The sequence below is a fragment of the Scaptodrosophila lebanonensis genome, unplaced genomic scaffold (genome assembly GCF_003285725.1).
Source record: "Scaptodrosophila lebanonensis strain 11010-0011.00,11010-0021.00 unplaced genomic scaffold, SlebRS2 tig00000053-arrow-pilon, whole genome shotgun sequence".
NCBI lineage: Eukaryota > Metazoa > Arthropoda > Insecta > Diptera > Drosophilidae > Scaptodrosophila > Scaptodrosophila lebanonensis.
The window spans coordinates 9,348,892-9,365,315 of NW_022060548.1; the positions used below are offsets into that span (position 1 = coordinate 9,348,892).

Below are 16,424 nucleotides of genomic sequence, written 5' to 3' on the forward strand. Positions count from 1 at the left end.
AACCATTTTACTTCAAAAAAGTATAATTAGTAAAATCCTGCAAATTATTTGCCAGTCTGAGCACACATTATTTTAATATCTAATGAAATGGGTTACTCTTCCAAAATATTTGAAAAAACATAAAGTAATATGAAAAGAAATCCTATCCCTTGCCTTCTTGTGTGGCAAACTTGATTAGAATTTTGGTGGAATCTTGCAAATTATTTGCCAGTCTGACCACACATTATTTGAATATTGTATGAAATGGGTAACTCTTCCAAAATATTTGAAAATTAATAAACAAAAAACGAAGAGAAACCCCCATCCCCTATCTTCTTGTGTGGCAAACTCGATAAGAATTTCGTTTGGGCATCTAGTTGAATAAACTTGTGCGTTTCATTTCCGTTTCCGGTCAGTGGAAGCAGTTCAAAGACAAACAAGATCCTCACCTGACCACCGAACGAACAATTCAACAGCATATGATTTAAACTACAGCGGTCTGAGTAGGGGGTTGCGGAGGCTACTCTACTCTACCATTGTTGTCGTAGCAGAAATACAGAAATACACACACGGGGCCGAGAAGATGTCCTCAATGTACTCACTATCTGCACTTTCACACTTCTGTTTATACAACTGTCGTTCGCTGCTATTTGTTTATTTGCGATGTCCAGGACCAACGCCCACAGGAGCGAGCGCTTTATTATTATTTTCACAAGTTGTATAAAAATAATAACAGCAGCTCTCCACCAGCTCCACGGGGTCCAGCCGACTGACCACCATGAGCCATCCATTATGCTGCGGGCTTTTATTTGCCAAACAATTCAGGCAGCCGGGTCCAGGTCCGGGGCCAGGACCAGCTTCAGCTTCTGCTTCTGCTTCAACTCCAGTTTCAGCTTCAGCTCCTTCGGCAACTTCAACCACTTCATCAGCATCAGCATCAGCATGTCTGAAGCCGAAGCTATCTTATGGTTTATGATGGAATCAAAACAAATGCGAGTGTTGCTGTTGATACTGTTGTTGTTGTTCTTGTTATTGTTGCTGTTGTTGTTGTTGCCGTTACTGTTGATGAGTTTGTTTATGCAGATTGGTTTGGAGTTTTTTTTTTTGGCGTTAATGGATAAATGCGCCCAAGCAGCTGCTCAAGTGCATATGTACGGATATGTATGTAGAAGTGTGTGTGTTGGACCCATAGACTTGGACTGCACCCCCAATTATTGACACACATACGAGAATGTGTGGCATAATGTGTAGGCCATCTTTATAGTAGGCTTCACAAGTTATTAACTACTCTTAACATTAAGAGTCTGCTCCCTCGATTTGGCTAATTAGTTTTCATGAATAATGAAAAATAGTTTTATAATTTCATTCAGCATGTTTATATCTTTTATATACACCTAATTCTGTTTTTACACGGTTTTCATTTAACACAGTTTGCAAAAATTTTGTATATGGTTACACGAAATTATTCCATTTAGCACGATTTAAAATAGCATATGATCAATGTTTTCACGACCATTTCTGGAACCAATCTACCGTGTAAAAACAGAATTAAGTGTATATAGAATTTACAAAAATGGATCTTATGTCTAACGATTTCAATTCAATGAAGAAATATTCGTTGTTCGTATTTCTATTTTATTAACTTTCTTAACAATATTGCTCTTATCAACTGGCGTTAATTTTTGCATGAAGATACCTTCTGGTTTTGTGAATCCGCTCGAGTTTCTGGGAAGTGAACATTTTTTTTTTCAACATAAACTAAAATTTCTAGCCAAGAGAATACGCTGCATTTACCCCCTTCTGTAAGCTTTTGTTCTCTCTAGCTTGGGACTTCTTAAAATCACTTCAATTTTCTAAAATTTTTTTCAGATATTCTCTTGGAGCTTATATTTGGAATTGTCTTTTATGTTGCTTTTCATTTAACTTCTAGCTTATTTAGTTTAAAAATTCGTCTCTTTATCTAAAACATTTTTTAAACGCACACAATACAGTGATTGTTTTCTTTGTTGAGCTACAATATTTTGTTTTTTAAAGCAAAAATTTAATTTGATCTCAGGTGGGGGAATAATTTAAAAGATTAACGAATTGATTAAACGTTTGCAATACATTTGTAATCGCAACTCTTTTTTTCGATACAGCCATGATAATTGAAATTGTTGCTTATGAAAATATTGAAGAAAGAAGAAGAAGAAAGAAGAAATAATAACAATAATAACGAAAGGTAATTAGGAATCTTTAAATATCGCAAGCTCACAAAATACAGTGACGTACATTTTCTGTTGGATTGGATATTTTAATATTATATTATTATTATTATTATTGCATTTTTATTTAAGCTTGAATAAATTCGCAAAGGTAAAGATCTAAAAATTTTCTATTGGTTTAAAAATAGAAAACAAGGCGAACTTCGGTTCCGAACTGTGACTATTGTTTAACTATTTAAAGAATATTTAACTTTTAATACTTTTTATATTCTAGCCAATAGACATGCTAGATCTACTTATACTTATCATACTTATATTCGTTTAGGTTTAATTTCTGATTAGCTTATCCTTATTGTACTGTTATACTTGAAGTTGGATTGTTCAATGATTGAATAAAATGGTATAAAAAAAATCAATTTGTTCAAAGTTTCAAAAAAAAATTCCTTTTAAAACGCACCCAGTTACAAATATTTGTATTTAATTTTCCGTTTAAAAAGGTATAAAAGGTATAAAAAGGATCAATTTGTTCAAAGTTTCAAAAAAAAATTCCTTTTAAAACGCACCCAGTTACAAATATTTGTATTTAATTTTCCGAAGCAGCGATCAGTAGTTACAAAGGATCGTAACATTTTAAAAAGCTTGTAAGCCACTAATTGCTTATAAAATAAATAATATTTATTTAGCGTGTCTTAAGTAGACCTTCTGTGATCTTATATTATAGCTTACTACAAGTATATCTAGAAATGAAAGCCGAATTATTGACTTATTGCCTCTTAGTTAGTCCATTTTCTTTGTGCGTCTACTGTGGCGACAATTCATTCATTTTTGGCCACATTTTTACATATAACCCTTTTTCTTTTACGCTTTCTTTTTTGTTGCTCGCTTTTCAATTAAAATTTGTATTGTTTTCTTTTACTTTGTGTCTGTCGGCAGTTGCCAAACAGTCGCTGCCTCTCCTGCTGCCTCTCCTGTTGTTTACTTAGGACGGGGCGGACTTCGATGTTGGCGTCAAGAAAGCGTCGCTACTTAACCAACAGCACAGGCGAATGTGGTCGGTCCGCAGCCATATCCATAGCCAGGTATGGGCGGCCGATAGTTGGGCAGTGTTTGGGGCGCTGGTGGAGGCAGACCTGGGAGTGGAGGCGGCGGCACTGGTGGTCCATAGAAGCCGCCAGGCACAGCTGATGGATTATTCTGATCGCTCTGATAGATGAAAACATTGCTGTTGCCTTGCGCCTGTTGTTGCTGTTGTTGTTGCTGCTGCTGCTGTTGCTGGAGAGCGCCAGGATAGTATCCACCAGGATAGTAACTGGGCTGGGGGGGTAAGGAAGCACTATTGCAGCCATAGGGCGGGCAATTGTAGTAGCCATTGATGGGATAGGCAGAGCCGGCATAGAGTGGCACCGGATTGTGGAAGGCCATCCAGCGATCGCGCCAGCGCCGAAACAAAGTGCCCAGAAAGAAAAAGGAACGCCCACTGCCTCCTGCAGCATCTACGGGCTGTGGCGTCGGACTATCCTCTAACTCTGGTTGCTCCGCAGCGCATCCTGTGCCAACCACCAAGAGCATCATCAGAAACTACAAATTTAAAAGCACTTGGGTGAGAGCTGAACTTTCCTACCACCTCCAGCTGCCTACTTACGAGTCTCCACATTTTGTCAACTGCACCCATTGAAGTTATTCTCGTAACTGACATCTTTCAACTGCGACCCACGTAAGTGGGCCTTTAATGAGGCCTAAAGCTGAACACTAATGCCAAATGTAGCTGCACGTTTTGTAACTTGCGCAGCAAAGCGTGGCCAACATTTATTTCTTCAAGGTCGTTGCACAGAGTTCACAAAAAATATTCGAGTCGGGCTCAACCGGGATTTGAACCCGGGACCTCTCGCACCCAAAGCGAGAATCATACCCCTAGACCATTGAGCCACATATTTTACAGCTCACAACGTATGCTTTATAAAAACAAATGGCCTCGCAAGTGAAAGCATCTGTGACCTTGAGAAGCCAAACGAAGCGTGGAAGAGAAAGTGAAGAGCCAGGTAGCTAGATACAAACGAAAGAGACCAATGATATCAGAATGAGTAACCTGCACGTTGCGATAAGATAATGCCCCGGAGAGTACAAATAACTGGGCTAGATATGAGCATCTATCGCACCTAATCGAAAAATTGGAGAAAGAAGGGAAAATTCAAGTTTGTCATAACGATATGAAGACCCATTATAGTTAAAACCATAACGAAATTATTTAAACAAGCAATTACTTGATAATAATTTAAAAAAAATCCATTTTATTTACAAATAATATGAATAGTTGAATAAATGAATAATAAATAAAATGTTCTATTTTATTTATAGATAAATAGTAGTTGAATAACTAAATAAAGTGAATTAATTTTTAATTGATTCTTAATCCAACACTGGTATCTATTTTAAGAGCCCTTACTGAGAATTTAATGAAGATGCTATTTACTTAAGAAAAAACTATTTCACTAAAAGAAAAACACACTTGTGAATGGATTACTTGTACAAACTAAAGAAAAATGAGGTTTAGTTAATTTCTATTTATTATTTAACTTCTTTACTGCTTTATTTTTAACCGTTCCTAGTTCTCACCCATATGAAACCGATCGCCCAAAGTCTTCTAGTCTACAAATTAGAGTCTAAATTGTGCTGTGCGAAAATTTTACCCGCATTACATATTTATTGTAGACCCCAAGCTTACCCAATTCCTAGCTTAGTAGCTGCCCAGGCCAAGCAGATGGGCATCTTAACGAATGAAAGATGCAGGAAATACAAGGACTCCAAAGCGATAGAATCCCTGGTAATTCTAAAATATAGAGTGAAATATTTCCCCTAACCCCTCAAGCAAGCTGCTAACGGAACAATAAAACGTTCTCCAAACTGATCTCCAACGGATCCCCAACTGATTTCTAACGGATCTCCAACTGATCTCCAACATCCGCTAACACTAAGGTCAAAGGCATTAACCTAACGCATTTTTTATAACTTTCAATATCTTTATTTATTAGTTAAAAATAGATTTAGATTGCCTTTAAAGTAAGCTTCCAAGGCACTTATGACAATACTTTATTGAATCCTCGAAATAGTCTGAAAACTTATTTTCTGAAAAGGTCTACGATTTACAAATTTTTTTTTTGTATTATTTTTTTTTTTTAATTTTCTGTTTGCCTTTTATTTATTTATTAAATGGTCAAGGTTTTTGGAACCAAACGAGATTTTACGCGCGGCACAACAGTTTTCTAAAAATGGTGTTTAATCATGAGGAAAATTGCATTAATTTTTAAACATTATCCAAAACATTTAATTTATTAAATATGCTGACAATTTCAACATTAATTGCTCAGTATTTTTATTTAAATATTTATGTATTGTTTTGCTCTTTGTTTTGTCTACTGCCATATTTTGTGTGTTTTTTTTCAGCTTTATACTTTATTTACATTTTTAAAAACAAATACAAATTTTGGAAACATTGTGTTGTTTATAGAGGGAAGTAATTTTCACACATGTTAATTAATATTTTTTACAAGATTGCAGATCCATTCTCTATTACTTTCGATTTAATTGTATTTTATTTTGACTATTTCTTGAGCTTATCTTTGACTCTCATTTACAAATGCCTGCTACATACGAGTATTTCCAATCCAGTAAGGCTATTTATTAGATACTGACAGATACAGCATTTAACTGCCATGTGTGGAGCGACCCAACCACGACACCAATTCAGCCACACCCCCAACACACACACACATACACACACACAACAAACATAATCAACAGCAGTGGCGCTTTTTAGCAATTGTCAGCAATTTTCTCAATAGACGACAAAAACTATCAGCCACTAACCACTAGCAGGGCCCGTTGCTGCCACTCCTGCCGCTCCTGCCACTTTTGCTGCTGACCATCAGCATCTAACAAACAAATGTCCTTTCAGCAGACAAAGCCTCGACGTTTGGCGCTACGACTGTTGCTGTGTGTTCTTCTGATTATCCTGCGAACTTGAACGAGTGGTGGACGCTCGGCTTGGTGGGCGTGTACATACCATAAGCATTAACATAATTTATGTGGTTCCGCCGGATTTAGTCTTGTCCGCACACACACACACATCTGAGTATACAAAAGGGCCGCTCGACCATTGTCCATTTGAATTTTCGGTGCTTATTTTGATAACAACTAGAACGGGGCACATGCTGGCCAGGATGCTGGTCAGGGTATGTGCGAACTGCCCTTTGCGGTTTTTATTGTTTTTATGGCAACACTCTGTGTACGGATTTGTGCGGAAAGTTTATGAAAAGTTTTCTCCGCCGACATTGCTTTTAATTTCGTTTTAGTTTTTCTGTTTCTGTTGACTTTGCATATTTTTTTAATTAAATGGAAAGAAACGAAATCAAAGCCATGGCTGCGACAGCTAATCTATGAAACAATTTCTCAAGTTGGCCCCCAGGGTGAGGTTTGATGTTTTGTTTTTTGGTCCAAGGAGGGGCTGTGTGGGCGACTAGGACGTAGGACGTAGGATGTGGAGTGTGGGATGTGGGCAGAGAAAAACGTGCGAAAATTTATTGGCACGTCCTCGTGGCGGCAGGCGTGTAAATTTTCACAGCCTTTGTTGCCCACACAACATGTTTGTTCTTGTTGTTATTTTTGTCACCTGTATTTTTTAGTACACCTGGCACGCAGCACTCATAATTCATTGTTGTTGTTATTGTTGTTGTTGCTTTAGCATACTTTTAGTCGTGCATGGACGTTAATATTTGTCAGTCTGTGTAATGTGCCAAAATAAAATTAAGCGCCTCCGCCTGCAGCCAAAAGTCAAGAGCCTGCAAAACTTTCCAACTTTTTGTTTCTATTTTTATTTTTTAATAATGAAATATTGCTCGAACGTGTTGTGACGCTTCAATGAGGCAGGAAATGGAACAGTTAGAAGTAGACAAAGCCATTCAAGTGGCTAAAATGGCATTTAAATGCAAGTGTTTTGAAATGTCAGATCGACAGATTTTGAACTCAAAATAGAGTCGCATTTTTATTAAAAATATAATAAGCTTTTTATAGAATCTGGCCCATTGAATTATCTTTGCGAACAGACATCGTTTATTTCCTGAGCATTCAATTACAATAAATTTGAATAAATGAAAATTATTTTCAGTAAACTAAAGTGTAATAAATAAAGAAAAAAAAAGAATTTAAATTAAAAACAAAATGCAATATAAAATTATTTCAAGTACAAATAAACAAAATTTAATTTAAATTAATTTAATAAAATATAAAAAGAATAAATATAAAATTAAAATAAAATAAAATTATATATAAATTAAACACAAATATAAATACATATAAGGGTTAAACTACATTGAAATGAGTTATAAATACAAAAAATTAAATGGAAAAGAAATGAAAATTAAATTGAAACTAATTATGAATATAAATTAAATCAAGTATTATAGTACGAAATTATAAAAGACTGTTTAATTCATTAAAATTTAATTTTAAAATTTATATAAGATCCAAATAAAATTTAATATAAAAAATATAATAAATAAAAATACAATAAATAAATTTAAAAAATATAAATACAATAATAAACAAATATAAAACAATAATTTATTAACAATTTGATATATCTATTTTAAAATAAATATGATTAATTTTTTATTATTCTAACAAAAATCTGATATAATATTTTTTTGAAAATTTATTTAATCAATTAAATTTCAAATGAAATGGATCTTTAAAGCTGATTTAGAAATTGCATAGTAAATTTAAATTTAATTATAATTGGCATAACTTTTTAAGTATTTTCGAAGCCACGCCAACTGGAACACTCCATTTTAAATTTATACCTCCAACAAGATAAATTGGAAGGAGTATATAAGGATTATCAGAAATTTATTATAAAATAAAAAAATATTGGAATATAGCACACATTTTTTATTGTATTTTTGGTACAATTTTTTAACAAAAGATAGCTGTCTATAGAAACTGACACCCACTGCTTATAATAATTAAATATATGGGCTATAAGAGAGCAAACACTTTTGAATCACCTGATTGTGCCTTTAAAATGCCACATTTCGTCCCATAATACCCGAAAGCAGACACACACGCACAGGGATTTCTACCGAAACCTTTGGCAAAACCAAAACAAGTTAAAATGGCATAACTATCTGTGATTATAAGTAAGTAGCCAGTAAACCAGTAAGCCAGTCCACAATACGTTGAATTACAACGTTTGAGGAAATTAGAAAAGGACATTGCTGTATCCGACAACAGCACAAGTCGACCGAACAACAAAGGACATGGCGACGACCACACAAAAGGAAAAGGACATTGGAAATTAAATCCATAAAAATTGTTTTCTGCTGTACATAAAACTGTTATTAAAATGTTTTGCCAGCATTGTCCTCGTTCTCGTCATCATCATCATCGTGAGCATTGTTATGTGGGGCCCTCATGCCCAGCCATACATGGCGTATGTGTAATATAATATGGCCATTGTGCTGATTATATGCTGACCACCCCACCCCACATACTCCCAATTACATATCAGACTGTGCGTTTGAGTGAAAAAAGCAAAGATAAGCCGACGATGCCAGAAATAAATCGAAACAAATAAAAACAACTTTAGCTGCTGCTGCTGCTGTTCCTGCTTCTCCTCGCAGGCTAATTGCTGTCTACCCCAAATAATTGAAGCGCTGCGCTTACATGGGCTTCAATTTGCAAGGCAAATGCTTACAAATGTCCTCTCCCCTACAGCCCCGAACTCTCTCTCTATATATCCTCTCCACCCCATTGACTGGCCAACGCAACATGCTGTCGAACATTTCCGCCAGCCAGCGTCCAAGCATCGCATCGCATGCGTCCGTTTCCGTTATGCAATGCCATTGCAGGACAACAGGTGGCCAGCACTCACGGCTTGGGGGGGATGGCTCTTGGGGAGGCGGGCGAGCTTCGAGGTCCGTCCGTTGTTTACGCATTGCAAACTTTTGCTGTCAGCTGTCATCTCTGTCACAGCCATGCGAGGCAAACTTTTTTATCTTACCCCACAGGGGCTGACCACTGACCCACCACCGGGACGGACCCACAATTGTTGACAGCTGCAGCCTGCAGTGCCAGCAGTCTGACAGCAAACGGAGTGAAACGCAGCAGCAGTGTACAGATTTATGCAACCACAAACAAAAATAATATCAGTATTCATTTAATGCTCGTTTTGGGAAATATACTCTTAACTGTATTAAATATTCATTTATAAGTATTCAATTGATGTTAACTCTATTAACATGACAATGACTCGAGTTGCAGTTGATCCGAATGCTTTTAAGAAGAAGAGAGAACGCTACGCCATTCAAAAAAGTAAAATAAACTCGTATAGACTAGGGACTAGGAGCGTCTGCATAAGAAGTTTGGTTTATGTACGCTCAGCCGTTTCCGAAATCCAGGCGTTCATCCAGACAGACGGACGGACGGACGGACGGACAGACGGACGGATGGATTTTTGCACGCATTTTTGTATTAAAAGCAATATGATACGTACAATGTGCTGGTAAGTCCCAGAAGTGCTCGCTCTGAAGATTAGATAGCGCATGTTATTTAAAAGATTAGATTATAATGTTATATTAAGTCATATCTTCATTTTAATTTTTTTATTTTAATATACATAAAATGTTAAAATATATTTTAATAATTCTGATGGAATGCATCGAAAGAACTATTGTTGATTTACTAAATAAATAAAAATAACATTTTTGGTATAGAGTATGGACAGAGATTTTATTTTTAGCTTTAACTTTCATTACAATTGGCCTATAAGCTTTACACTAAGCCAAACAAGCACTAAAGTGATTTGACGGTCAAAGACAAAGGATTAAGGTTAAAATGAATACCACTTTTGGTACTTCTAGCTATTTTCCCAGTTCCTTACATTCATGAACGACTTCTCTCATCATGCTTACAAAACCAGTAAACAGCAATATGGAAAAAATTATGATGCAATACTTTCAATTGAAATATCTCAATCCAACCAATATCATGCCAAGCTAAATACTACTCAGGGGAAATAAGCTTCTTTCTTTATTACAGAATCGGTGGAAGAGTTTCTACGAGGGGATTGGCCGCATTGGTCGACCAAATGGGAAGATAACGCCAGAAATGATTAAGAATTTCTACAAAATAGAACTGGAGGACTGGCTAATAGAAAGCAGTATTGGTATTCATTTCAATAACTGCTAGGCATCGCATATTGACAGAAATATAGTAATTGGAAGTAAAAAAAATTGTGTATTTTCAAAACATTAATTCACATTTGACAATATTAAAAAACCTTTGTCAACATATTATAGAGTCTAGTATTAGTCTTCTCTTTCGCCAGCATTTTGACTTTTTCTAACAATTTATTGAATATTTATATTTAAAGGAAAAACCATAACAACAATTATTTAAACTGCTGAAATTAATTTAACTTTTTGAACACATAATAAAAAATTCAATGCATTTACTTTTCAAAATATTTCCATTAATACATATTTATAAAATTGTTGACACTAAATCCCAAAGAACCTCATTTTTTTAATGTGCTTCGAGTCAGTCAGTCAGTCCCACTGTCCAGTTTTTCTATAAATTCGTATGGAAGAATATTGCTTCCCTCTCAGTCTGAAGAACTACTCGAAACGAAACCAAACAACATCATGGAAGAATTTTCTTTTCATTTATCTCAAAGATATTTCATTTCAACATCTGTATCTGTCTGTCTACACAACAAACAAAGTCTATTTGCTTTGACACTAAAAATAACTGCTCTCCTCCCTACAACTCTAACTACTGATAGAGAGATATTTACTTCTTCACACTCAACTCTACCGATAGATAAGATTCACCTGTTTTGGGCGTAAAATATCACTCTTCCACCGATTTGGAGCAATTTTATAGGCCTCGGCGAGATTCGAACTCACGATCTCCTGTTTACTAGACAGGCGCTTTAACCAACTAAGCCACGACGCCATTTGAAGGTGCCGCGCCCATAAATCAATAACCGTTGAGGAAAAATTCTTTTCAAATAAAATAAACTAACATACTTATATGCAAACTAATTTTAGGCACCCTACGTGATAAAAGCATCTTGAATGTCGGCCAGATATTTTTATCAAGTTCATGGGGTTTTTTTTTTGAAACTAAATTAAATATTATTTCGTCATATCGTGCAACTATGTTACATATATATTGTTTCTCAAACGCGCATACATTATTCATACACATATAGGGCATATTATTTGAAGATAAATAAATGTGCCAAGTCGGTCACTAATTAATTCGTCATGCAGCTATTCGTAAAATTTTTCACTTAAAAAAATTGATATACTTGTACTATATATACTCAATAAAATCCCAGAAATACATATAAAAAGTTGCTTTGAAAAATGTTTTGAAAACTATAAAATTTTGTTGATTAATAATTTGAGCATGTTTAATTATAGGAAGTAAGAAAATATATAATAATATAATATATTGTTAGTTTTTTATTGTGAGACACAATCATTTTTTTCTCTTACTCTCATCGCACTCTAACGAAAGGGGTGAGTGGCTTTTTAACTATATCCTATTCACCAATATGTTATTCTGCGGTTCGGGATCAGATCCCTATTTTGTGGTAAGGAACTTATTCCAAGTCTCGATCTTACAAGTCTCTCAGACTTACTTTATGAATAGACCCGGAAACGGAGAATTCTCTCTGAACTTAATATATTAAAAAAGTATTTGTTATGTAATGTGGAAATTTGTGTATCATGCTCTAAATAATCATTGGCTATATTAAAATTTATATTTTTAAACATATTGTGCATATTGCACATTTTGAGGCCTCATTCGTTTTGTTATTGAGATGATATAACCAAAAAAAATTGTTCCTTCTTCAAAATGATCATCTCATAAAAATAAGGTGAAATAAGCAACTACAACATAGTTTTATCTTTATATTTAAATTCATATTTTTAAATATATTGTGCATATTGCACATTTTGTTTGTTATTGTATTCGTTTTGTTATTGAGATGAGATTACCAAAAACTGTGATCCTTCTTTAAAATTATCATCTCATAAAATAAGATGAAATAGTAACTACAACATAGTTTTATCTTTATATTTAAATTCATATTTTTAAATATATTGTGCATATTGCACATTTTGTTTGTTATTGTATTCGTTTTGTTATTGAGATGAGATTACCAAAAACTGTGATCCTTCTTTAAAATGATCATCTCATAAAATAAGATGAAATAGCAACTACAACATAGCTTTATCTTTATATTTAAATTCATATTTTTAAATATATTGTGCATATTGCACATTTTGAGGCCTCATTCGTTTTGTTATTGAGATGAGATTACCAAAAACTGTGATCCTTCTTTAAAATTATCATCTCATATAAAATCAACTTCAACATAGCTTTATCTGCTCTTCTGCGCTTAAATGTGTTATTTTACAATACGTTTGTTTTCTAATGTGCTTAGATCGAAGATAAAGCTTAGTCTACATTTTATTCGAGTTCCTTTGATTTAAGAGACTTCAACCGCTTGGCCCAAATCTTCTTTCTTTTGCAGCTTCATGAAGTGTGATTAGAATAAACATATATTGAAGTAAAATATAAAATATATCTTAAAACCAGCTGATATATTAAGCCATAAGTTCATTCGCGTCCACTTATATGTAAAGCGTTTCTAGAGGTTCCCCTTTTCTCTTTGTTCTTGTGATGATTAATGAGTATTTTATTTAAACATATTCGCATATGGATAAAAATCGCCAGCGATAATTATCGCAGCGCAACTTATCAACCACAAGCATAACATATGTACATACATACGAGTACATATTTGCATAAGCATAATAAAGATTTTTATAATATTTAAGCAAGGGGATCCCCTGCTGGCTAATCAGCTCGCTTGCAATTGTGTTCCCCTGCGGGTAAGTACCGCGTCTTCTTTATCCGCTCGCTATAAATTGCAAGAGCACAGCGGCAATATGCAGTCAGTCTTGTGTCAATAGCGAAAGAGTTCAGTCAGATATGGATTGCGGATCTTCAGTGACGATCAGTGCAGAAAAAGCACAAGTTCAAGCGCATTGTGGCGTGAAAAAGGGCGACGATTTGGTGAATGCACGCGCTGGGGTCTCTGCAGCGGGCCAAGTGCCCAACGGACCCGTCACCACCAGCGTCTATGGCCAATTGAATGCGTAAGTTCACCGCCCCAACAACTATTGCCATTTTTCTAACATACTTGTCCAAAATACTTGCAGCAACGGCCATAGCTTGAGCGTGGAGCGCGGCCACACCCAAGGACTAAGCACCGCCACAACAGTGGCCGGCAATGCCAGTCTGTTGGCCAACAAACATCACGAGCTCAACGCCAATGCCTTCCATAGTCACATAAAGCCAAACCACGGCCCGAGCTTTGACAAAATGGGCGGCGGCCTCAGTTATCAAAGCGCCGGCGGACATGCCGCCAATGTGGGCGTCTCTCATATTCCACAGGCCCATATGACGACCATGAATGCGGGCGCCTCAGCGAATCTCTGGACCTCCTCTAGTGGCAATAGTTCCCTCAATGCCAACACGAATGCAATGCGCCACATGAGTGGACCTTTCAAAGGGCGCAATGACTTCGGAGGTGGCTTCAATTTTCAGCACCGCTTCTAGAAAGCAACTCTGGGGGTATTACTTGCACATGAGCAACAACTGTTCTTTTTAACCAGAATTATGTAAATGTATATCTTAAATATTAAATAATGTATTTGGTAAATTCAAATAAATGTGTGCAGTCAAATAACTTTATAATCGTCGACTTACATTTCAATTCACACATAAATTATGCACTTTATTATTAACTAGCGTAGCTTGAAGTGCTTTTTAAGCTTTCCCACGTCACATTTCTCCCAATACCCCCTTCGTTTTTTATACCCTGTACCAAAAGGGTAAAAAGGGTATATTAGGTTTGTACAAAGTATGTAACATGCAGAAGGAAGCATCTCCGACCATAAAGTATATTCTGAATCAGCATGACGGGAGAAATCGATTTAGAAATGTCCGTCCGTCCGTCTGTCCGTCCGTCTGGATGAACGCCTAGAATTCGGAAACGGTTAAGCGCACATTAACCAAACTTGGTATGTAGGCGCTACTAGTCCCTAGTCTATACGAGTTTATTTTATTTTTTGAATTATGAATTTTGAATATTGCCCCAAAATTTGATCATAATGGATTGAGCGGTTTCGGAGTCTATAGAGAACATACATACATACTTCAATTCTTTTATATAGATATAGGCAACATAACTTGTGTACATTTCCAGTAAGTACTTTGATAGCAACCTTTCAAAAACAAAAACTGGGAAAAGATTCACTTGAACCAAGCTAGGTCTGTAACTGATTAAATTTTTCAAATGTACACTATTTGAAAATATAATCTGTCTCTCATTTAAATGTGGAGCAGGAAATCACTTGAACAAACTATTTCATATCTCGCATGTCGCGTCTGTGAATTTATTATTCGCATTATTGATTTAAACAAATGTGCAGTCACATCTTAAGCTTCAAATCAGCAGCTATAAAAGAGTATTCAAATATCAAGAGAATCAGTAATCAGTAAATACTGTCCATTCAAGTGCCAGTTATGCTTTTGCTTAGATCTCTGTGTAGTATAGGTCTGTTGTGTTATGCTCTGGCAACTTGTCGGGAGGGCTTTAAGCCCGTGGGTACAAAATGTTACATTATATCCCACTCGACGGTACATACTATATTACGTTTTAAATATTTTAGTTGCTTACCTCTCAGTTCTTACAGATGGAATGGATTGCGGCCGCGCTCTTTTGCACTGAGAATAAAGCCCAGATGCTGGTGGTGGAAAATGCAAAGGAAAGGGATCTTCTCCTGACATATTTCAAAAGCGAAGGTGTTGATTTAGAATGTTGGTCCTCAGGCGTGTGGACAGCAATTAATTGCCTCAAAGAAAATCGAAAGTTTGTTTTGCATCCCACAAACGAAAAAATTCCTTTTAATATGTGGGGACCTGGACAGCCTGACTATTGGCGTCAAAAGTGTGTGTCATGTTGTTTTCACTATAGCCCATCAAAGTTGGTATATCATGATTATGAGTGCGATGCAACCAGGTATAGAGCTGTATGTCAGTATCCTAAGCCTGCACCCTTAGAAGATGCAGAAATGTGCGTTGAACTTGAAGAAGCTCCTCCATATTGTAAAACTCTTAAGCCCACTGAGTTGGAAAATATAAAGCCACTTGCTAAGATCGAACTTTAAGTGATTTCTTGATTAATTAAAAGAATTCAAATAAAATGATTGAATAACAACACATCCTTAATATTAAATAAGTTATGAAGCACTTATTATACATTTCCAGTAAGTACAATAGTGTTTTGAAATAAGAATCGACCTTTCAACCTTTCGGTCGGCCTCCTAAGTGGTGTTCTCATACAGAAGTTTGATTTAAGCCACCAAAGGGATCCAACAATAACTAAAAAAATATATATATTTTAAAATGATTAATTAATGTTTAATATTGATTTATGAAATTAAAGCGAAAGTGCCTAATTTTTGTAATTTGGGAATTTGTCTAAGGTAACCGTTCCAATAAATTATTATTATTGGCAATAATAGTAATATTTATATGCCTTCTACTATTCTTCTACTATTCTTGGAAGCTCCAATACCAACAGGTTCTTGAATTACAGATATTCCGCTCTTCATTGTCTTAAACGCAACTTTTTCTTGGAAAAGCTAATTAATAGATGACCATTAAATACTCCGGACCCCCTTCTTTCCCCGCTACTGCCATTTCAAAACTAAACTTTTCGGTACAAATGATTTCTATGACAGCTTCATGGTGGAGTGTTTTAGATGAAATTTAAATAGGGTATATGATGATGTATATATACATATGTTGTTTGTAATAAACTTACTCTGAGTATGAATAAAACAAGTCGGCTGCATAATTATCGGTCCGTATGGCAAAACTTTGATAGCAACCTTAAATTTTAACCAGAGAGAACGTTAGAGTCGGGCGTGTCCGAGAGTGTAATACCCTGTAGCCAGGCAAATTTCCGGCACTGATTTATATGCGCCCATAACAGAAGCAAAAAGAAGAAGGGGAAAGGGGGAAGAATTCCAAAAAATAAAATAAACTCATCCTTTCTCGGACTTAGGAGAATCTGCATACCAACTTATAGTCTCTGAG

At 35.5% G+C, this 16,424-nt stretch overlaps 2 protein-coding genes, 1 long non-coding RNA gene and 2 other non-coding genes across 5 annotated transcripts; 2 read left to right on the top strand and 3 right to left on the bottom strand.

Annotated features, from left to right (window-relative positions):
* Positions 1-3,209: 3,209 nt before the first annotated feature.
* On the bottom strand, positions 3,210-3,752 carry LOC115623938 (TATA-box-binding protein). The gene has a single exon (XM_030518500.1). The coding sequence runs from the start codon at positions 3,750-3,752 to the stop codon at positions 3,210-3,212; it is 543 nt and encodes a 180-aa protein (XP_030374360.1).
* Positions 3,753-4,037: 285 nt separating this feature from the next.
* Positions 4,038-4,109, bottom strand: Trnap-ugg. The gene has a single exon. It is a non-coding gene; the product is annotated as a tRNA-Pro (tRNA).
* A 7,009-nt stretch (positions 4,110-11,118) lies between these two features.
* Positions 11,119-11,192, bottom strand: Trnat-agu. Its single transcript has one exon. It is a non-coding gene; the product is annotated as a tRNA-Thr (tRNA).
* A 2,055-nt stretch (positions 11,193-13,247) lies between these two features.
* LOC115624262 (attacin-A) lies at positions 13,248-13,990 on the top strand. The gene is made up of 2 exons (XM_030518886.1): positions 13,248-13,414; positions 13,478-13,990. Exons 1-2 carry the CDS (start codon positions 13,248-13,250, stop codon positions 13,875-13,877), a joined length of 567 nt encoding a protein of 188 aa, XP_030374746.1. The 3' UTR covers positions 13,878-13,990.
* Positions 13,991-14,826: 836 nt separating this feature from the next.
* On the top strand, positions 14,827-15,490 carry LOC115624300. The gene is made up of 2 exons (XR_003995450.1): positions 14,827-14,960; positions 15,017-15,490. It is a non-coding gene; the product is annotated as an uncharacterized LOC115624300 (long non-coding RNA).
* The last annotated feature ends 934 nt before the right edge of the window (positions 15,491-16,424 follow it).

Coding starts and splice junctions, on each gene's coding strand:
- LOC115623938 (XM_030518500.1), bottom strand. CDS start 3,752: ATGCTCTTGGTGGTTGGCACAGGATGCGCTGCGGAGCAACCAGAGTTA.
- LOC115624262 (XM_030518886.1), top strand. CDS start 13,248: ATGGATTGCGGATCTTCAGTGACGATCAGTGCAGAAAAAGCACAAGTT. Junction 13,415..13,477: donor GTCTATGGCCAATTGAATGC/GTAAGTTCACCG, acceptor AAATACTTGCAG/CAACGGCCATAGCTTGAGCG.